Raw genomic sequence first — 22554 nt, 5'->3', positions numbered from 1 at the left:
TTTCTAACTACTGGTTTCACTAATAGTTAAATAGTTTGGGTGAGTAAAGGTCAATACAAGGAGCTGTGAGAACACAAGAAGGGAAACTGAATTCTCGGGGGGGATCAAGGAGTTCTTCAATGAATAGGTTACATTTGAAGGATGTCCTAAGGGATGGTAGAAGAACTGGGGAAGGGTTTTCTAATGTTGAAGCATGGAGCTGGACAAAAAGCCTAGCACATTCGGGAAAGATGGAAAAGTTCAGTGTGTGAGGACAGCACATGACTCATCCAATTATGGGCTAACACCAAATGCATACACCCAGACTCCAAATTCTACAGCTGATTCTTCCTGAGCAGGACCAGGTTGAGGGCACACTCAGGTCTGCTTGAGGACAAGCAGGTTAGAATTGGTCTGTTCTATCTGAGGAATGTGCTGCCACTTGTGTTACCCAAACATTAGCCAATGTGGGGCCACCACATCCTTTAAGATTTAAACTCAACTTCCCCTGTTGGGAAACCAGCATCACTCCCCGGTCCTGCGGTTTCTCCCAGGCACCACTGACTTCTACTCCTTGCAGCTTCTGCCTTAGGTCATCTCCCCAGTTTGCAAGATACCGTCTGGCAAACCCCAGCCCTACAGAGGGGCTTTCACCAAAGTATGGGGCAGGGTGACCACACAGTGCAGCCAGCACATAACTTCTGACAACCTTTTCTGTCCCTGTCATTCCCACTACTGGGAGGGACTCTAGGTCACCTCTGCCAGTGTCCCCTAGCAGTTAGCTGGTAGTTCAGTTCCACTCTTTTCTGCTCCTCTTCTGCCCAAACCCCAGATTCCTGCTACTTGCTCATATAAAACAATATGTCTTAGCCAGTCCTGTCCCCAGTACCCATTGAGGACATCAAAATTGTTTTTGTTTTGTTTTGCTTAAAAGAGAAAGAAAGAAAGAGATGGGGAGGGAGATTTGAGAGAAAACTGAGAATTTCTAGATACATATTTAAAAGGCAGGGTGGGGGAAATGTCCCAAGAGGCTTTCTAATTTACTTAGTTGTAGAAATTCACCCCCAGGTATTACTGATTGTTATAGTGGACTTGCTGGGGTCTGAAATTTTATTCCATCAATTTTTGGTCAAATGAAAAGAAACATCAAAGATTTCCTACCCTTCCTGGGGATTGCAAAACCCTCCAGTTCTCCAAAATGTGTAAACAGACCCATGCTTGCTGCAAAGGAAACTCTGACTCTCCCCTTGGTCAAACCCTAGGCCTTTGTGTTGATTTGTGCTTGTTGTTGCTGAATTTGGCAGGCAAGCTGTGGCCAGAGGACTAAAGGATGGGCTTGGTGATCAGGAGCATGTGGAGCAGACTTTTTACATCTAGGCATTTCCTGTTGTGAACACTGGCCCTGCGCATGCTCACAGGGATGACCCGCCCTCCTTCCCCAGGGCCCCGCCCCACTGGAGAGTGGAGAGATGAGTGGAGGGGCTCTGTGGTGTGCAAGGAAGGCAGCTTTATGCTTGTTATTATAACTAAGCTTTCAGGCAGTTTGAGAATTAGAGGAAAAATCATTCTAAATCGTTCTTGGAGTTCATAATAAAGTATGGGGGCGGGGGGTGTCAGGGGGTGCTATCCCTGGACAAGGCCTCAGGAGACTCCTATATCGGTCACTTCTGTTGTTCTAGCTCTTATAGTCATCTTCTGTGCAATGAAAAAGCCCCTTAGATGGTCTCTGATGTTTGCATTCCTGTAATCTAAAAAATTAGGAGACTCATGTTCATTTCAGTCACCTATTGAATAATGGGGGACTTCTTGCACTTTCTTACATTCTTGTTGCTGATGTGTTCTATTGTAGGAGATAGCACTTCTGTTATCTCTTTCAGTAAACTGTCCTAAATCAGGGATGCCAGGCTCTGTGGATTCACACTATTATTGTTTATGTATCCGTGCAGAGAGCTATATGTCCACCTTTACTGGTAATGTGAAGCCATGTCTGTAAGATATATAAGATTCCTGCTTTGACAGAAACCTTCTGAAAGTAGAGCAGAAGGTAAAATACTCAACTGGTATTTTATTATTTAGGAGGTCTTAGTTTTATTTTGTCATATTTTGTAGTCATAAATTATCACAATAGGCAGGTACAAGGATTGAGAAGTAGAAAATCAGCATTTATCTGATACCAACAAATGATGGGAAAAAGCAAAACACAAAGGGACCAAACCCAGAACTTGCAGTGAGGCTGCCAGAGTTCAAATCCAGCACTGAAAGCTGAGTGACCTGTCACTGAACCTCACTACTCATAGTCTCTAAAATGTGAATAATAATACTGCCTTTCTCCCTGGTCGGTGGTGAGATTAAATAGTTACATGAAAACACTTAGAAGAGTGATTGGCACATAAATGGTAAAGGCTGCATAAATTCAGTAGTGTGATCATGAATTCAGTGTGTGTTTTTTGAGCACCTCCCATGCACTTAGAATACAAAGGTCAAGAAAATCTACTCTGCAATCAGGGACCACAGTCCCATGGGGAAGAAGTACAGATCTATTTGGAAAAGAGAGGAAGATACCCAAGTGTGGCAAATCTCCTAGTCTGCTATGATCACTGTGTCCTTTAAGATATATATTAAATTTAAAGCTGGGCACGGTGGCATACACCTGTAATCTCAGCAGTTCAGGAGGCTGAGGCAGGAGGATCACAAGTTCAAGGTCAGCCTCTGCAACTTAGTGGGGCCCTAAGCAACTTAACAAGACCCTATCTCAAAATTTTTAAGAGGTGGGGAATGCAGCTCAATGGTAAAGAACTCCTTGGTTCAATCCCCAGAACAACAAAAAATATATATTAAATTTATTTTTAAAAAAAATTAAAGAAGCCAGACAATCCCAAGCACAGCACTTGACTCCAGGAGTCTCAATGTGCTAATGTGTTCCCGTCTTGCTTTGGAACCTCTGGCCCTGACCCCCGCCCTTTCTGCTGATTGCTTTTTCTTGCTTTGTGCCTTGCATCCAGCATAAAATGCCCCTCTTCACACAGTGGTGGCCTTATGTAGGACTCCACCCTGAGTGTGATTCCCCAAATGCCACCCACCAAGGTTGTGAGAAGCAGGCTTAGGCATTTTGAGCAATTTGATCCTCTTTGGCTCATTTCCTGTGTTTTACAAACCTCCTTTTCACCTTTCTTTCTCTGCCCAGGAGAGAAATCAGGCACTTCTTCATAATCCATCTGTGACTATGAATAGTGACACTTTTCTCCTTCAACAGGGGTAATTACAGCAACAAGATGAATAGCAGTTTTGCTAGTTATCCTTCCCTTTCCACCCATAAAACTACATGATCCTCTTGTTTTCACCCTTCATCTTAAAAGATATAAGGACCAACTTCCTGCCCCTGAGCTAAGTCACAGACATTGACTTGGCTGCTTTGTTTGAAGCATCTTATTTCTTTCTTTACATATTCAACAGATAAGTAGTGCTATTCCAAGAGCAGAGATAATAGATGGTCCCCAACTTACAATTTTTCAGCTTTACAGTGATGCAAAAGTGATACACATTCAGTAGAAACTGTAGTTCAAATTTTGAGTTTGGATCTTTCCCTGGCTAGCCATATGCAATATGATAGTTCCTTATAATGTGGGCAGTGGCAGCGAGTGACAGCTCCAAGTCAGCCACACGATTACCAGGGGAAATGTCACTACTCTACAGTGCACTGTGCCGCCAAGCTGTGGTGAGCAGTAGATTAGGTGTGTTAGATGCATTTTCAACTCAAGATTTCCATCTCACTGTAGGTGTATCTGAATGTATCCCATCATAATCCCTGGAGCACCCTGTGATAGTGAACACAACCAACAAAATTTATGTGGAATTTACCTTCTAATGTGGGGAGATTGACAAGGAAAACTTCAAACCATGATAGGATCCAAAGTTAAAAATAAAACCAGTAGCAAGGCACAGCGGTGCATGCCTGTAATCCCAGCAGCTTGGGAGGCTGAGGCAGGAGGATCAGGAGTTCAAAGCCAGCCTCAGGAAAAGCGAGGTGCTAAGCAGCTCAGTGAGACCCTGTCTCTAAATAAAATACAAGATAGGGCTGAGGATGTTGCTCAGGGGTTGAGTTCCCTGAGTTCAATCCCTGGTACCAAATAAATAAATTAAACCAGTAGGCTGGAGCTACTTTTAGAAGAATGTCCAGGCCTCTCTAAGCAGTGACCAGAAAGAAGACAGGGAAGAGTATTCCCTGACAAGAGGACAGTTTGAGCTCAGGCCCATGAGACAGGAGTGTGCTCAGAGTATTTGAAGAGCAGAAAATGGCAAGTGGATGCTGGTGGGGGAGAGGCTGGAGGGTGAGCAGAGGCACAGCGGACAGAGTTTGGACTTGCTATGCTGCTGTGCAGACAATGGATTATAGACAAGAAGGAAGACAGCAGCTTGGTTCGTTAGGAGGACTCTACTGTATCCAGATGAAAGCTCACATGGCCTTGTGCCCAGGGTGGTGGAGGTGGAGACAGAGGTGGAGGGATCATTTACAAGTAGGATTGACAGAACCAGCTGATAACTGGGATGGGGTGTAAAAGGGGTAGCAGAGGGAAAGGGAGAATTCAAGAGTGATTCTCAGGCAGTAGGGAAGATGATAGGAGGAATGGGTTTGGGTGGGGAAATCAGGATTTCTCTTTGCCTTAATGTCCTTGAGATGTTTATTAGCTCTCAAGAGAAGACATGAATATGAAGTCACATTAAGAGTTCAGAGTATGTAGGCAAGATAAGATGAGAAGCCCTTTATCTTGGTCTGGTTTCTGCCATTGTAACAGACTGCCAGAGACTGGATGATTTATAAAGAAAAGAAATTCATTTTGAATAGTGCCAGAGACTTATAGGTTGAGAAGTCCAAGGTCAAGGGACCCACATCTGATGAGGGCTCTCTTACTATGTCATCCTATGGTAGAAGTTAGAAGAGCAAGAAAGTATGTGCAAGAGGAGGCCCAACTCGCCTAAAAAGGCCACTCTTGTGATAACTAACCTGTTCTCCAGATGACATTGTTCCTGAGGGAACAGCCCTATTGACCTAATTACTTCTTGTTAGGCCTCACCTCCTAACACTCTTGCAGTGGGGAGTGAACGCATGAACTTTGGAGGACACATTCAGACCATAGCACCCTTCAAAGGAATGGAGCTGCCGAGGAAAACAGGTCCCGGGAGTGCATCCCAGCCTTCCCTGGCAGGCCTGCTTTTATTTATTTATTTTTTTAATGCATATGGATAGGTTATGTGATTTTCCTAGGATCCCAGTAAGCGCTGGGATTTAGCCCTGTACTCCACAACCTCTGCTCCCACCCACCCCCACCTTGCCATAGTGGACCCAGACACATGGAACAGTGCCTTGTCCTTCATGTATCACAATCTCTCTGCAGGAAGAAGATGATGATGGTCTACCTAAGAAAAAATGGCCCACAGTAGATGCATCTTACTATGGTGGGCGAGGCGTTGGAGGAATTAAAAGGATGGAGGTAAGAGGACAGCTTGGTGCATACTCATCCTCGTTCTGTCTACACCATGATGGGGACCCAAAGCAAATGGCGACAACTCCTGCTTTCGGTCTGGTGGGGAAGTGGATTGTGAGGCAGGAGGATGGAGAGATGAGAGGTGCAACCTTTTAACTGCGCACCTCCCCATCTTACCCCCGTGAGTCAGAGCAAGGTCACACATAGGACAAATTCCCCCACTGGTTTCTTTTCTCACTAAAATAGCATCCAAAGTTCTTGCCTGGCCTTGCCTGGCCTTCTACACATGCTCTCCCACTGCCGGGACAGTTCCTCCCCTAAATATCCACACGCATGGCTTGGGCTCTCTGTTCCTTCCACTCTCCTTCTGTTTTCCACAGCCCCCCTCTTCCCTGGCCCTCAAAACCCACAAGCAATGAGGCATGGGTCGCACATGCAGGGCACATCACATGGTTATTTGTCAGCCTTATTCCCCAAGTGCAGCCTATTTTATTTTTTCACTTTGTCTTCTTATATTTTATTTGTATTAGGTTCGTTGGGGAGAAAAGGGATCCACAGAAGAAGGTGCCAAGTTAGAAAAGGCAAAGAATGCAAGAGTCAAGATGCCAGAGCAGGAGTATGAGTTCCCTGAGCCTCGAAATCTCAACAACAATATGCGCCGGCCCTCTTCGCCCCGGAAGTGGTACTCTCCCATCAAGGTAGGTGTCTCCTGACTCCAGATGATTCCCTCTAGGACTCGCTCTTCCTGGCTGAGAGCAAATCTCCTTTGAAAGTTTTCTATCATTTTCCTTCCCCCCACAGCTCCAGATCTTAAAATCCTCATTGGCTTCCTGGGAAGGTTAAGCTGCAGGAAGCAGTTAATGCTTCCTGAGGGCCTCTTTGTCTCCGGGTTGCAAATGGCTTTGAATTCACATAATTGGATCAACCCTTCTCTCACCCTTGTCCTTAAGCATCTGTGCCAGTTCTCAGAAAGCTCTAGAAAATATCATTGAAAAGACACAATGCCCTCGTTTCATAGAGAAGAAAACTGAGATAGGCAAAGTCCATGCTGTGCTGGGGGCTAGAACTCAAGGCCCAAGCTCAAGGCCACAGCCTCTAGTTCCATGCTCCAAACAGACTGGGCCCACTCCAGAACCTTACGTGGAAGGGTATGAGAGCCAGCCTCCCAAGCCACCCCATGTGCGCGCATGCGCACACACACACATTCACACACACACAGACTTACCCCTGCCGAATGACAACAAAAATAATTGTTATCATCCACTAAGTTATTTGCTAATTTTGGATCAGCACTTCTCTTACAAAATCAAAAGAAATACCATTTCCAACAGTGGAATGAAAACTTCATTGGTAGTCATTTTTTCTCAGCCAAGTTCACTCGGGTTCACCACGAATTGCAATGCATTTCCACTTTGGTTTGCCATGTTTAAAGCAGTGAGATTCTTTTTTAAGATAAGATTCCCCCTGAGGCAGTGGGCTGAACTCTGGGAAGATGTGGGCGAGAAACAACTTGCTTGAAGAACAGCTGTTTGCTCCTGATTCTTTTCTAATGGGGAACATGCAGTGGCGTGCGTACATGTTCAGACAGGAAGGAGCCGAGGAGATTCTCGGAGATGAAGAAGAGAGGGAATTTTCTATTATGTTGTTTTCAGGAATCTGTACTTTGTGACTAACACGGTATCTTTGGTCATAGCTGAATTTGTGTTTCTATAATCTTGCACGTTGAGAGAACATGAATTCTGTTTGAAGAAGCCACTTTCTGCCTGAGTGCATGTTATTCCTCTGTTAACTGGTAGTTTAGGACTGAGCTTCCTGAAATAAATAAAGATATGGTCAAAAACATTTAGAAATCCAAAAACATGTGGCTTGGGAGCCTGAGGCAGGAGGATCGTGTGTTCAAAGCCAGTCTCAGAAATTTAGTGAGGCCCTAAGCAACCCAGCAAGACCCTGTCTCTAAATAAAATTTAAAAAACAAACAAACAAACAAACAAAAAACAGCTGGAAATGTGGCTCAGTGGTTAAGGGCTCCTGGGTTCAATTCCCCATATCAAAAAAAAAAAAAAAAAATCCCAAAACATTCCCAACATCCTCTTGGAATTAATAGTGGTTCAATGAGGTTTGTCATGTACCTACTTCTGCTAGGTGGGAGATGGGTGAGAGCCATTGCTGTGATTACTCAGGTTTATGAGCTTTCTCTCCACCAGATTTCACCCCTGGCAGGCACCAATTAATTATGCTTTGAAGCCTCAGTAAACAGCACTGTGCCAGGCAGAGAGAGGAACTCCACCAAACCTTGTTAAAGAGCTGAAGCATGCAATATAATTATGAAACCACTCCCAGAGCGTCCTCCCAGCCCAACCACACAGCCCACATTAATACTCTCTGTCCAGGAAGGTGACATTCCTCTTGCCATCTTGGAGGAAGGAGGAGAAAAAGAGGTCATTTAATGTTTATCTGGGCTGAGTGCGTGAGGAAAGGCAGGAACAAGAAGAATAGAAGTGCTGAAAAGAATTCAGAAGTAATTGTGTGGGGGCTGGTGTTGTGGCTCAGGGGTAGAGCGCTTGCCTAGTACTTGTGGGACACTGAGTTTGATCCTCTGCACCACCTAAAAATAAAATAAAGGTATTGTGTTCAACTATAACTAAAACAAAATATTTTTTTAAGTAATAATGTGAACTCTTGATTTGGAAAAAAGACAGATGTGCCATCGGAACCTCAGCCCTGTATAGTTTTAACAAGACACATGCTCTATGCTGAGCCCTGTTCTAGCTACAATGCCTATGTCACTTGCTAGCCCCTGGGACAAAACATTTAACCTCATGTGGCCATAATTCTGCTCTCCCTTCTTGAACTTTCTCACAGAGGTCATCACAGTGCTGTGTTGAAACAAGGCACCCTCCAAATGGTTGAGCTAACAAAGGGTAGGCAGGATTAAAGACCTCATAGAGGTAGAGAGACCCTAGGCCCTAGCAACAGGATCTCTTGCAACCCTAGGCCTGTAGGGCAAGGAGGATATGGTGACACTAGAGCCCAGTGACAGCCACAGCTCTAGAGAAGAGAACACCCATCTGGAGCTATGCCATAAGCAGGAATAGGCAATCTAACCCTGCCCCATCACCTGATGTATGCCCACAAGCAAAGGATGGTTTTGACATGGTCAAGTATTATATGGGGGGCTATATAATATCCTCAGCTTTGATTCTTGACCTACAAAGCCTACAATCTTTCCTCTCTGGCCCTTTCTAGAAAATGTTTTCAGATCCATGGCCTCATACAATTGTAGCCACTGCTGAAGAGGTGGAAGGGGCAGGAGGAATAAGCACCTCAGCTTGCTCTCATCTCTTTCTGGGTCCAGTGCCACCTATTGGCCAAAGGAAGCCCATTGATATAGAGGCAGGTTTCCAAGGCCTGGAGCAGGGAAGACAGAGAAATTCAGATAAATGATAGGGACAGGCAACTCATGGAGAAAGATCTATCTACACTGTGCCCACCTTTCATTCCCTCTAATTGGGGAGAACATCTCCATCTAGCAAAACTTTCCGCAGGCCCTGGGAAGATTCCTAGATGCTCCCCAGAAAAAGTAACCAGAATCCTACATCTCACAGGATTGCCCTGGACTTATTTCCTTCGTGTATTCCAGGAACTATCAGGTGAGCACAGTTTCTGTGAGGATGCCCAGTGAGACCTGAGCGAGGGAAGAGGCTACAGTGGGCTCTTTTTCCACCCACCGTCCCCCAGTCTAATTGAAGGCACTGACCACAACAACCACACTTCCCCCATCCTCATTCCAGGCTCATGATCAGGAAATTTTCCCTGACAGTTAGCCTCCATTTTCCTTTGCTTGGGTTTTCACCCCCTGGATTTATAACACCCCGTGCTTCTCATTAAATTGGGACTGATCATTTTAGACAAGTTAAGTCATGCCTGTGTATATGGCCACCAGCTAGATTAAAAGCAGAACCAACTGTAGGTTTGTTGGAAGGCTTGTAGTCTTCAGAGAAACCATTTTTCTCCTTCTCCAGTAGCTTCTTCACATGACTGGAAGTGACAGAAATGACAGCCAAAGGACAAAAGCCAGAACCTGCCCTGCCAGGCAGGGCAGGCTTTTCCCTACAAGATAGGCAGACTGTGAGGGGCAGGGTTGGCTTGCCCCACGTGCAGGGCCTGGGAGCCGGGTGGTCTTTATTTATTTCCCATCAGATCCCTAGTCTGACCTTGACCTTGTAGTCAAGCAGCATTCCGTCATGACACTGCACTAGATGAAGCTGTGTGTAGCTAAGCAAGACATATCAAAGCACTGAATGTCAGATGTGCTGTTGATGGTGAACAGATTTCATCCCTCTTGGGCTACTTTTTAGAATGATTCCAATATTTTCTTTAAAAAAGACCCAAAGGGGGTAAAAAAAATAGTAAAAAATGACCCTCTGTGTACATGTGCAGGGAAAGCTTCCAACCTTATCCATTAATTTGAATTCATTAAATGTATTCATGAATTTCATTTGAGCCTGGGTCACACTATCTACCAGGTGTTTTTTTCAAGGTTAAAAAAATTCATGGGTCAGTCGGTAGTGGCCCTATAAGTTGTACCACCCTCAAAATTCTCCATCTCTGGCTAACTTCCAACCAGCTAAGGCAGACACACCAGAAGAGAAGACACAGATGTTGCTGGGCTGGGAAGAGGAAAAAAAAAAGAAAAGAAAAAAGAAAGAAACCCAGCCACAAACACCCATGCAGCAGGGTGCTTTGAATGATGGCCATATAAACATCTCCAGCCCAGACTTACTGTGGAAAAAGAAGCAAAAGCCAGAGTTTACATACAACTTCCAGTTTGTCTTTGTGAAATTATTGTCTGAAGCTAAGTGAGAAACAGTGTGGAAGTCTGGAATGGGTAAATTTTTCATTTTGCAGTCAAACTGTATTAACCTCATAGGAAAAAAAGCTATTTTTAAGTGTCATCTTAATACACTCTGGCAGAGGGTTCCGAGATTTGTGGAGAAATCTCTGTTGTAGTGTCACAGAAGCAGTTGGGCATTTCGCCTGGAAGTGAGGACCAGTGTCTGAAACGCATCCTGTGGAGGTGGCTCCTGCAGGGTCTACACCCAGACCTGATAGACATGAGGTGGCACCAACCCGGAAGGCGTCTCCCGGGCTGCAGGGAAAGATGGGAACCAGTGGGGAAAATCCCCTGAGAGACTTCTGGCCTCAAAGGAATATTATGAATAAGCCCACTTATCACTTTAAATGCTACTATCTTTAAATGACAGACTTCTGTCTTCATTCAGAAAACCAAGGCCCCTGGAGCCTCTGCCCCTCTCCTTGACTTCCGTCAGTTATTTTTATCCTCTTTTTGTACCCTTCTTTCTCTGAAGCTTACTCCTACCTGATGAAGGAGTAGATTACCCACATTGTTTTTCTGCAGCACAGACCAGGGACCCAGGGTTTTTCTGTGAGACAGTCAGAACAACAAAGATACAATGGAACTAGCTAGTCTCCCTTTGGCCAGAATTACCAGTGACAACGACTCACCTAATGCACACACTGCAGGTAGGGTAAGGTTCCAAGTGCTTCCAAGTTGTTTATTTCTCACAATAAGCCTTGAAAGTAGAAACCATTACTCTTTTCATTTTGCAATGCAAATAGAAAAGCCAAGTCCTGGAGAGGTTAAATATTTGCCCAGACTCACTCTGTTAGTAATAGTTCATGGTTTATTTTATTAACCACAATGCATCCATTTGGGCTAGCAATGAAATCTGATATTAATTAATAAACAAGAGAGGACAAGGAGCCTAGAGGTAAAAGACCCAATCAGAATACTTCACAGAATGAGTGACAGGTGATGAGGACCTGGGTCAAGACAGACTGGGGTGGGACTGGACAGGGCGAGATGACTGCAGAGCTGCTACAGAGACCATAGCCAAGACATAGTCTGTTTTGGAAATGAGGAGGTGTCAGAGAGATCAGAGTGGTCCTTTGATGTCCAATATTCCCATCCACGAACCAAGGCAGGGTGTGCAAAAGCAAGAGCAGGTTGGGAGAGAAAAGAGTTCATTCAATTTGTGGAGTTTAGGCTTTTGGGGTTTGTTGCTGTTGTTTTGTTTTGTTTTGTTTTTTCAGTACCAAAAATTGAACCCAGGGGCTCTTAAACACTGAGCATAATTCACTACCTTTTCTCCTGGTGCTACACATCTAGGTGGTTTCTGTTCCTTCACTATGATACAGGTTTAAAGTTCTGCTGAGTTAATTAATACACCTCTTCAACAGCCCAATTGTCTTCCTTCAGCTCCATCTCATTGCTCCTCCTCTATCAGGGAGTTAAGTGATCAGTGCACACAGCACTGTGGGTGGGCTGGTTTACAAAGTCAAATCCTGGGAGCTGGGAGTCCCTCCCTCTCCCTCCCAAAAAAGGCAGAGCGGGGAGCCAGAAAGCCCACCTGCTTATATCCTGAACTATAAATGCTTATCCCCAAAAAATCATTTAATGCAGAAAACCATGCCTAACACAGCAGTTGTTCTAGCCAGTGCTCTAAAGTCATTTCAAAAAATATTTTCAAATGCTTTTGTAAATTTCTTTTCAAAGGAGAGAAACACTGCACTTGGCAAGATAAAGTTTAACCTACAGGAGCTTGAAGAACAGTTGATAAGGTTTCAGGAATATAGTTTTTAGATGTGTGTAGAATCTGCCTGAGAATTATTTCAGAACATAAAGTCTTTGAGATGATTGAGAAGTTAATGCTGCCACTATAATTGCTTTGTGTTGTAGAACTTGAACTCTCAAGACATCCACAGGCTTCCCAGCCTGCCATCCAAAGATCTCTTCCAGATCAGTGTTGTCAGACATTCCTTACACCCCTGTAGGAAAGATATTTTACATTTTGATCCAGATTATGCCACACAGGCACCCCTATACACACACACACAAACACACATCACACATGCACAAAACTAAGAGGAAGAAAAAATCTTCCCAAAATAACATTTATTCTCACTCTGTGCAATTAACCCTCATATTCTATTTTATTTTATTTCTTAAAAATTCTAGTCTTAACACCCAAAAATTGATCTCATGAGAGTTTAAAGGGTGGCAACCCACAGTTTAGAAACCCTGTTCTAAAGACTTACATTAAAGCATTCCAGCCAGAAGATCTGCATGAGGCAGAATCAGCAGTTGGTGTAATAGAAAGTATATAGGCAGCAGGCACGATGGTGCACACCTGTAATCCCCATGACTTGCAATTTTGAGGCTGGCTGGGGAAACTTAGTGAGACCCTGTCTCAAAATAAAAAATAAATGGGCCAGGAGTATAGTTCAGTGGTAGAGCACTCCTAGTTTCAATTCCCTTTACCTCCCTCAAATCACATTAGCTTTAGTGATTAGGGCTGCACTGGTCTCCTATCATTGCTATAACAAATTACTACAAACACACAACAACCCCTACAAGCTCACAGCAATACAAATCATCATCTCACAGTGCTAGAGATCAGAACCTCAAAACAGGTCTCACTGGGCTAAAATCAAGATGTTGGCAGGGCTGTGTTCCTTTTAGAGGCTCTAGAGAAAATTTATTTCCCTGTGTATTCCAGGTTATAGAGGCTGCCACACTCACTGGCTTGTGGTCCCTTCTATCCCTAAAGCCGGCAACACTGGGTTTAGTCCTTCTCACACTGAATTCCTCTGCTTCTTGTTGTTGTTGTTTTGTTTTGTTTTTTCAGTACCAGGAATTGAACCCAGGGGCTCTTAAACACTGAACATAATTCACTAGCTTTTCTCCTGGTACTACACATCTAAGTGGTTTCTGTTCCTTCACTATGATACAGGTTTAAAATTCTGCTGAATTAATTAATACACTTCTTCAACAGCCAAATTGTCTTTCTTCAGCTCCATCTCATGGCTCCTCCTGGGTCAGGGAGCTGAATGATCAGTGCACACAGCACTGTGGGTGGGCTGGTTTACAAAGTCGAATCAGCCCTGATCCTCCTGTCTCCCTCTCTGAAAAACCCATGTGGCAGGATTGGGCCCATGTGAGAAACCCCTACTCTCAAGATCCTTAACTTAACCACATCTGCAAAGTTCCTTTTGCCATGTCAGGTATCATATTCACAGGTTCCAGGGAGCAGGGGTCACTTTATCATGAACTGAAAACAGCCCTGACATATTGGTTCTTTCCAATTTCAGCTAATTACATGCCTCCCCACTAGGGTTATTTTGGAGCCTAGGGCTCCTGACTAACTGTCTAGAAAATAGTAGGAGATCTGTGTCCCAAGGACCTTTCACTGGGCCTTTGCCTTGTCCATGCTCAGGAATTTTCCTGAATTTGTCATTATCTATGAACTTTAGACACCAAGTAGGAAGAAGAAATTTTAATGCAAGTTGAAAAGATTGACTGTGATATGAACATATGCCCAGAAATGTGGTAAAATCCAAGAGCCTGAATGAACTTTGTGTTTGCAAATGTGTGGCTACACCCAGGTCTCAGGGTGTATTCTTCATGAACATCTTTTGTGTGTCTCTTCTCCTCCTACATCACGGAGCCTGCGAGTCACTAGTCCTATCACAACTAAGCTGGCAGAGGTGTGCTGTGCACATGGCAAGAAGCACAGGAAGGCCCAGTGTCTACGGTGGCCAGCAATTCGTCTGTTTCATATCTAATCTTGGTGCATTTATTTTATTTCAGGGAAAACTCGATGCCTTGTGGGTCCTACTAAGAAAAGGATATGATCGTGTGTCGGTGATGCGGCCACAGCCAGGAGAGACGGTAGGAGTCCTTAGTCCTAATGCACATGCGCACACATACACACCCACACATGCACACACAGTTTTGTCCTCTTCCTCGGTCTTGGTAGAGCTAGAATTCCATGTATATAAGTCCAACTATTAGTTCATATTGTGACAAATCAGATACTAATTTTCAAAATTCTGGTTTTCATAAGACAGAAATGTGGGGTTTAACTTCCTAGAACTTGAGAGCTTCTCGATTTTCATGTAGTGAGTGAGAGAGCAGGGCTGGCCCACACTTTGGGCAGTCCCAAGAGGGAAGCCTGTTGATCCTGAGCCACACTGGCCAGGGGCGAGGAACAGAGTGACAGTGTCACACAAACAGGTGACAGAATAAGGACCACAGAGAACTCCTGCCACTTTCCAGCAGGTGTTGGGTCCATAGGGAGATCTAATACCCTGGGTGTGGATTTATCCAGAACTGATAGGGATACACTTGGAGTGTCTCCAACTAGGAAGTGGTTTTAAAGGAGAGACATAGGGAGACCTTAGAAACCATCTAGCCCATGCCTTCATTTTGTAAATGAGGAAACAGACAAGGAAAGTTACATAACTTGTACTGGTTCAGAAAGCAAATAACAATGCTGGAAGCAGCCTCAGTTCCGTTGAAATCATAGCATTGCTATTTCTTCTCCTAAGAGCTAGTCTCTCCTCCACAATTATTACAGAGCAAGACTTGGGACAAAATTCTGCCTCCACTGCCAGCAACCTGCATCTTCCATACTCATCCTTGGGAATCAGGCCCACTTAACCAAAAGCAATATAAAGCTGTCTAACCTTGAATTCTTTTCAAATCAGTCAAACTTGGGATTGAAAAATCACTTTTTCCTGACTGGAATCACCCAACCTCTCGGTATTTCATCTTTATGAAGCAGATAACAACAACTGCTTCATAGTGTGACAAATGCTTCATGCATCTGGCCCACTGTTGAGCATTCAATAACTCTCCCATAGGTGAAAAATATTATTATGATTATTTGTGGTGTGTTCTTCTGCTGTCTGTGGATGCTTGATGCACAAATTCAAGCCATATTGCAATCTGTGTGTATTAGATATGTCTCATCATTGCCTTGCCCCCTTCAATATGACATCACCAACAAAGTGGAGTGAAGCCTGGTACACAACTCTCTTGCACCTGGTGACAATGGGCATTTTGAGGTTGAGGGAATTTGATCTGAAGTTTCATAGTTTGTGCAAACTACTGACCAGCTGACTGTTTATGCTCCAAGTTGTAACTGGGACAACAGGAAGGTGTTATGAAACCAGTTTATATAAGTGTTGGGTCGACTGGGCCCTTAATGGCATATGGAATTTGTATTTTTTTTTCTGTGAAAGTCAACTAGAACCAACTTCTATAGCAACTTATAAAATGAAAACTCTACAATTAACAGAAGTGAACATAGGTTATAACGTTAGTACTCAGTGAGGGTGTTTGGTCCTATAGATGATATATCTGTTTTCTGTGGAAAATGAAATATTTTTAGCATTCATGAGACTTGTCTAATAGATTAAGAAAAACAATAGTAAGATATTTTAAGTAGGGACTGGGGATGTGGCTCAAGTGGTAGCATGTGTGAGGCACTGGGTTCAATTCTCAGCACCACATAAAAATAAAGATTGTGTCTACCTAAAAAACTAAAAAATAAATATTAAAAAAAAAGATATCTGAAGTAGGGTTCAGCAGTACCATTTTGTTACAAAACATATTGATTTCATGCACAATCCTTTTTTTTTTCTTTTTGAGCAACTGAAAAACATCTCCCCTAAAATATGTTAACATTCCATTCCCCACTGATCAGTTTGGCAGAAACAAATCCACAAACTGGGTCAACAGAAGAAGTAGAAGGAGTGTTGGAAAGAGGAAGGATAAGAAGAAATATCATTAATAGGATATAAGAACCATTAATCATTAATAGGATATAGGGCACAAGTCTGATTGTGTAAATCCAAGAACAATGGAATGAAAACAGAATTTCCTCTAATGAGTCACACCTAAATTGAATCTCTTCCTCTTTACTAATTCTGAATGAAGTCTATATTATCATATTATCATTTGAATGAGAAACACAATACCAACTTGAATTCTCATTCCCAGTCACAGAAAATAATAGATTTAAAGAATAGGAAGTCTTTAAGGACAGAATAGGTTTGAACATATTATTAGCCCTCTCACAGTTTATGACTGTTCAGTTTACTTTAAAATGGGCTTCCTTTATAGAAATCCTGCCAAAATTGCAAGATACATGGGGGAAACAGATGCAGAGAATTGTGTCCATGTGTTCATGGAGACAGCCATAGACTTCTCTGTGGGCACATGGAATTACACAAGAACAGTCACAGAAGAAGTAGGAGCGGGAATCCAAAGCTGCCTTATGGCTATACAAAAAAAAAAAAATTTAGGGTCGAGGAGGACCACAATATAGTTTGGTCCACATGCTCCCTCTGCTTTGTTTTACATAAGTTTAACAGACTCGTTACAGACCTGCATGTCTTACACAGTGATGACTTGAAGAATTCCTCAGCTCTGATTTATGGGACTGACCACATTTTCCATAAACTCCTAATGACTATATCCAGCCACGTGCTTGTGAACAAGAGTCACAGGTTCTGAATTTTTCCTTCAAAACAAAACAAAAACAAAAATCACCTAATTTCATTCTCAGTGACGTTCTAAATGGCTTCAAACACATGTTGACCTCGTACAAACCTGGCAACTCTTCCTCCTCAGTTCCTGCCTCCTCCAACCTCCTCCCAGCTAATACACCCCTCACTATGGATGTCAGCACAGACCACCAACATAGCCCCTGAGAAAGCCCAAAGGCCTGAGTGTCTCCAGCACCCACCCCAGAGCCGGGGCCTGAGAGGCCTGAACCCAGAGCTATCACCCTTCCCAGGAACTGGCACCCAACCTCAGAGTTGGCCAAACCCCCATGTCAGGGAAAGAATGAATGGGATAGAAGGAGACATGACAGTTTCCCATCTATGTGACCTGTTTTCCCCTTTCAGCAGGGGTGGGCTCCAGTGTTTCTTAGAAGCGCCCAGGAAATCCCTGGGCCAACGTAAAAGAGAAAACACCAAGAGAAACTTTTAAGTAGCAAACCAGTAACATGTCTCTTTCTGAAATTTTGCAAGTTTACTAGGCATATGGTGTCCTTTGCCTAAACCATCCTCTTGCTTCCAGTAAATAGCTACTGGGTGCTCTTTCTAAAACATGGAACTCAGCATACCCTTCTCGGCTCCAGACTTGCAAAAAAAATGGGAAAAGCCCCAAATCCTTAACTTGGTTTAGAAAGGCCTACTGTTCTGGGCTGGGGTTGTGGTTCAGTGGTAGAGTGCTCACTTAGCACATGTGAGGCACTGGGTTCGAACCTTAGCACCACATAAAAAATGAAATAAAGATGTTGGGTCCACCAACAACTAAAAAATAAATATTTTTAAAAAAAAAAGGGCTGGGGATGTGGCTCAAGCGGTAGCGTGCTCGCCTGGCATGCATGTGGCCTGGGTTCGATCCTCAGCACCACATACAAACAAAGATGTTGTGTCTGCTGATAACTAAAAAATAAATATTAAAAAATTCTGTCTTTCTCTCTCTCTCTTACTCTCTCTCTTTAAAAGAAAAAAAAAAAGAAAGAAAGAAAAGAAAGGCCTACTGTTCTACTTAGTCTGCTACTTATCCCAGGTACACTCCTTAGGAGGGATTAATTCCTCATCAAGCCCTGGACATTCCTGTCTCTTTACCTTTTCACATTCTAATTTTTGTGCTTTGAATTCCTTTCCAATCCTCTCTACTTAATAAGCTTCTATTAACTTGGTAATATTGTTCACCATCTCCATGGTGTCCCTGTAAACATTAAAAGTCACTGGCTAGACCTATGCTTTAAAGAGGACATTGCCAAAGCAGAACACACTGGACAGAGACTAAGTGAGGAAGTGTCTTTCCAGGATGGTCCCCAAGGCTTCCTACACACGTGGGCCACTGTTTGAGTTTAGAAAATGTGTTCATCTTCCAAGGACAAGTGATTGAAGGAATCTAGAATGTCTGATCTGAGAAAGCAGATTTAAAGGAACCGTGAGAACTTCTTTAATTGATCGTTTCTTGGAGGTCCTGTTATGCCTCTCAGCTCAAACCTATTTTTTAATCACTTCACCACATTCAAGGAGTAGATTTTCACACCATCGCATGTCCTTGCCTAATGTCATTTTAAAAGATTGTGTTTCACTGTGTATCCACCTTTTTTGGATATTTATTTCCAAGTATTTGTTATTATAAATGAAGACACAATCAGTATCCTTATCTTCAAATCATTGTACACATTCACGAATATGTCCTTAGGTGAGAGTCCAGCTTTCTACTGGATCAGAGGGTGTGGAAAATTTTAAAGCTTTTGTACGTATTGCCAGGTTGCCCTCCTGAAAGATTATACAAATTAACCTTCACGCCAGCATCTGTAAGAAGTTCATTTCCCCAGCATTATTGAACATGATAGATGCTCATTTCTTTTTCACACTTTCTATTGCTAGTAAAGTGGAAAACATTTTTCAAATGTTTATTTTTTTCTCTTTTATCAATTGCCTATACAGGCTGTTGGACTATTTTCCTATTAGATATTTTAAGATTGGTTTTCGTATGGTTATTTTCCTAATTCATCTTCATTCATATGTTAATCAAATATTTTGAAGGCCTACTGTGTGGTAGGCCCTGTGCTATGCATTAAGGGTATAGTGCTTACTCATGAAACAAAGTCTAGCATTATATAGAGAGTGCCAACTTCTTTCTATTCTGTCATTTATCTTTTAACTTTTTAACAATATATTAAAGTTATAGGTAATATAATTATTAGATAATTTATCTAATAGTTTGATTAAATTCACATTCTTAAGTTATCTAGTAATTTTATCAAATGTATAAATCTTTGTAATTTCTGCCTTTGATGTCAAACTTAAAGCAATCTTCCACACTCCAAAAGACCACAAATTTTTTCTTCTACGCTTACCCCTCAATATTAGTTTGGGGCAATTATGTATGTTGTTACTTCTTCTGTCTCTTCCTGAGTATTTCAGAGGAAATTTGAGAGCTATCCTGCTATGTGTCATGTTAAACTAGAGGTCCTCATTATATTAACTAGAAGCCCTAACAGAATCATGTTATGCCAAACCAGAACAGTATCTTATATCTTAGACATGTTGAAAGTGATTTAGATTTACTCTGGGTCATTGCAACAGACAGAACCAGAACTACGGGTAGATACTCCAGCAAAGCAGATTTCATCTTAAGGAACTGAAGAATGTGAGTTTTAGCAACAGAACAAGGGGTACCAGAGACGGATGCCCCAGTAGCTAACCTTACCACACGGGGTAAAACAAGTTCTAAGTCAAAGTCAACATTTCTCTACTTATTTGACCACCAAGTTACTGTTCCCTTATATTTCTCCGTAGCACACCCATTGACATGTCTGGGAAATGAGTAGTCTAGCTTAATTCTAAATATTAAGCTACAATCAGTTTTAGAGAAATCCTTCCCAGTTGCAGACAGTCCTGTACCTCGATGACTAATTTCAGACACAGATAGGTCAGGAAATTCAGAGATCAGAGTTCATAGACTCCAGTGATTTCCTCCTGGTTTTAAAGCACTGATGAGCAGGTCCCACCCCACAGAGTCTACCGAATTGTCTGGGGTGAGGTCTTGGCATTGGAGTTTTAAAAGCCTCCCCAGGTGATTCTAAAGGGCAGCAAGACCTGAGAGTCAGTAAGCCTGTCCAAGTTCCAATTTTTCACTCGGGCAGCATCTCCTCTTGCCTGCCTGAAACCATTTAAAGGTAACTCTTTACATCCCTTCAGGACCCCTAAGAGTCTCACAGGCATAAGGGAAATGGATAAGCATAATCTTCATATGCTATCAGCAGCCCTTTTCCTCTAAGGAAGATAGTTAACCTAGATTCTGGCAGCTGTTATTGCTACTGCTTGGCTAAAGAGGATGGCAATGAGAAAACAGAACTCTCCTTCATGTCTTTCCTGGAAGAAATTCAATCTATGGACTAACCGAAGCCCTCCCCAGTCTTTTTGCTCCAACATATACTCCACCCACTTTGCGTGCTCCTAGATGACCCACTGGGGCTGGATTTCTTTCTTTCTTTTTTTTTTTTTCTTTGTTTTCAACTCCTTAGCTGCTCTCAGAATTGGCATCAGGAGGCTGGTGCATTCCATTGCTATCTGCACACCCAACCCAAAGGCACACTCTGAGCTTGTTTTGCAAGGCTGGGTCTCTTCACAATCAGAAGAGACCCGAGGAAACACACACACAAATGCACATAAACAATGTTTGAAATGCAACTGAAGCACAGCCCCAGAGGTTGTGAAATCTCTCCAGAAACTCCAGCCTTGGGGCCGCCTTCTGCACAGCTGTTTCTAATAAGGGAGGCCTGTCACATGGGCACTGTGTCGCCCGGCTGTCGCAGAGACTGACTTGAATTGGCCTAAGCAGGTTATCTCCCAGGGGGAGCATCCTTAGCCTGGTCCTTCCAAAGCAGATGAGTCCCTTGGAGTGTGAGCAAGCCTCAGAGAAAGCAGGTTCTCTGTTTCTCTTCTCCTCCCTTCATTTACCCTGCATTTCCTCCTTTTTTTCCCCCTTCACTGCCAATTTCTAAGGCTTGCCATGGCTACCTTCCTTCAAACAATCAAACATCATTTGCACTCCCATTAAGATTCCATTTCTGGGCTGGGCACTACAGATACCTACTAGCATAGAACTTAAATCTGGCTTCCTGGAGCTCAGTGTGTGGTGTGGATGAGAAGAGAGTCAAGCATTCTGTTAACTGCAAGTGGTTCCAGAAGCACAAACCCCTTCATGATAGCTTTGGGGGTAGCTATGATCTCCAATTCACAGAGCACAAAATAAAGTTCAGAAAAAGTTCTTAACTTTTCTAAGGACATCCAGCTAGAAAGAGGCAGATCTGAGGCATGAATTCAGGACTTCCAGACTTGAATGTCCACAGAGGGGATTCCTGAACTCCTTCACAGGGACTGGCAAGTCCCCAAGCACTGCTCAGTTTGAAAGAGTCTACGATGGAACAGAGAACTTGAGGTGTGAGAAATACTCCCAGCAAGGCCTCTTACCAGCCTTGGAGTCAAGTGGATTCTCAAAGTGACATCTGAGCTAAGACCAGAAGGGAGTGGGGGAAAGGGAGTACTTCAGGGAAAGTGAAGCCAGAGCAAAGATCTGATGATGAGACTTCAGTTCCTTCAGGGAGATGTCAAGGGCGGGATGGAAAAGGTCAGAACTGGCCATGCTGCAATTCACCAGGGAGGAGAGCATTGGGAGGGCAGAGTGGACTTTGCTTTTTAACTTCCCAGTTCTCAGGGCCTGTGTAACACCCAACAGAGGTGGCCAGGAGCAGGCCAAGACTGGGGTGAGGAGCGGGAGGCATCCACAGCAAAAATTCTAAGGAGGTGCTCACTCCCAGGGACATGCACATTCAGGATCAGCACCAGCAGGGACCGAGGAGCAAATACTCCCTTAAGTGTTGTTTCCTGGGTACCCACACACCTCACCTTAGCCCTGCCTTGTGCAGGAAGCAGTTTTGTTCCCGTGAGAGTTCTGAGCTGGAGGTGCAGATCTGGGAGTCATCGGCATGGCAGTGGAGACCAATGTGAATAGATGGGAAACCAGGCGGAGTAGACAGAGAAAGGAGATATAGGTTAAATCTTGAACTCCAAGGGTCACATCCTAGAAGTGGAGTGGAGAAAGGAAAAGGTGAGCAAGAGGGAGACTTAAGAAGGACCAGACAGAGAAAGAGAAGTTGCAGTGAGTCTGGGGTCCTAGAAGCTTTGGGAAGATGACACATCCTGGAGGAGGGTAGGTCAACAATGTCAAATGATGGAACATTTAGAAGCAAGTTGAAAGCAGTCCTCTTAGGAGATGAGTAATGAAGAGGTCATGATGATCTTGCTGCCCCAGGAAGTTTAGCAGAGAATGGAGAGAAACCGAAGCAGGAACTGGAGGAAGTCTGGAGTTGGAATCATCTAATTAGGATAGGGAGACCTGAGTGTGATTAAGTGCTGGTGACAGACCCCAGCAGAGGAAGAGGTTGAGCAGAAAAGCTCCTGGATACCATGCAGGAGCCCTTGGGAGAAAGGAGTAAAGATCCTGCAGCCAGGAGGATGTGGGGAAAAAAAGCACCACTCATACACTGCTGGTGGGACTGCAAGTTGGTGCAGCCAATATGGAAAGCAGTGTGGAGATTCCTTGGAAAACTGGGAATGGGACCACCTTTTTACCCAGCTATCCCACTCCTCAGTCTATACCCAAAGGACTTAGAAACTG

General features: G+C 43.5%; 1 protein-coding gene across 1 annotated transcript in view; it reads left to right on the top strand.

Annotated features, from left to right (window-relative positions):
- Antxr1 (ANTXR cell adhesion molecule 1) overlaps nt 1-22554 on the top strand; it is a 226772-nt gene that overhangs the window by 155945 nt on the left and 48273 nt on the right. The window contains exons 15-17 of the mRNA XM_046422452.2: nt 5373-5468; nt 5993-6160; nt 14134-14214. Of these exons, the coding sequence (XP_046278408.1) occupies nt 5373-5468; nt 5993-6160; nt 14134-14214 (345 nt within the window). The remainder of the gene's footprint in view (nt 1-5372; nt 5469-5992; nt 6161-14133; nt 14215-22554) is intronic.

The sequence above is a fragment of the Marmota monax genome, unplaced genomic scaffold (genome assembly GCF_021218885.2).
Source record: "Marmota monax isolate L192 unplaced genomic scaffold, Marmota_monax_Labrador192_F-V1.1 WCK01_AAM20220418_F8-fsc00015, whole genome shotgun sequence".
NCBI classification, from domain to species: Eukaryota; Metazoa; Chordata; class Mammalia; order Rodentia; family Sciuridae; genus Marmota; species Marmota monax.
Note: the sequence above shows the minus strand (reverse complement) of the source record. Positions and strands in the feature narration are given on the sequence as shown.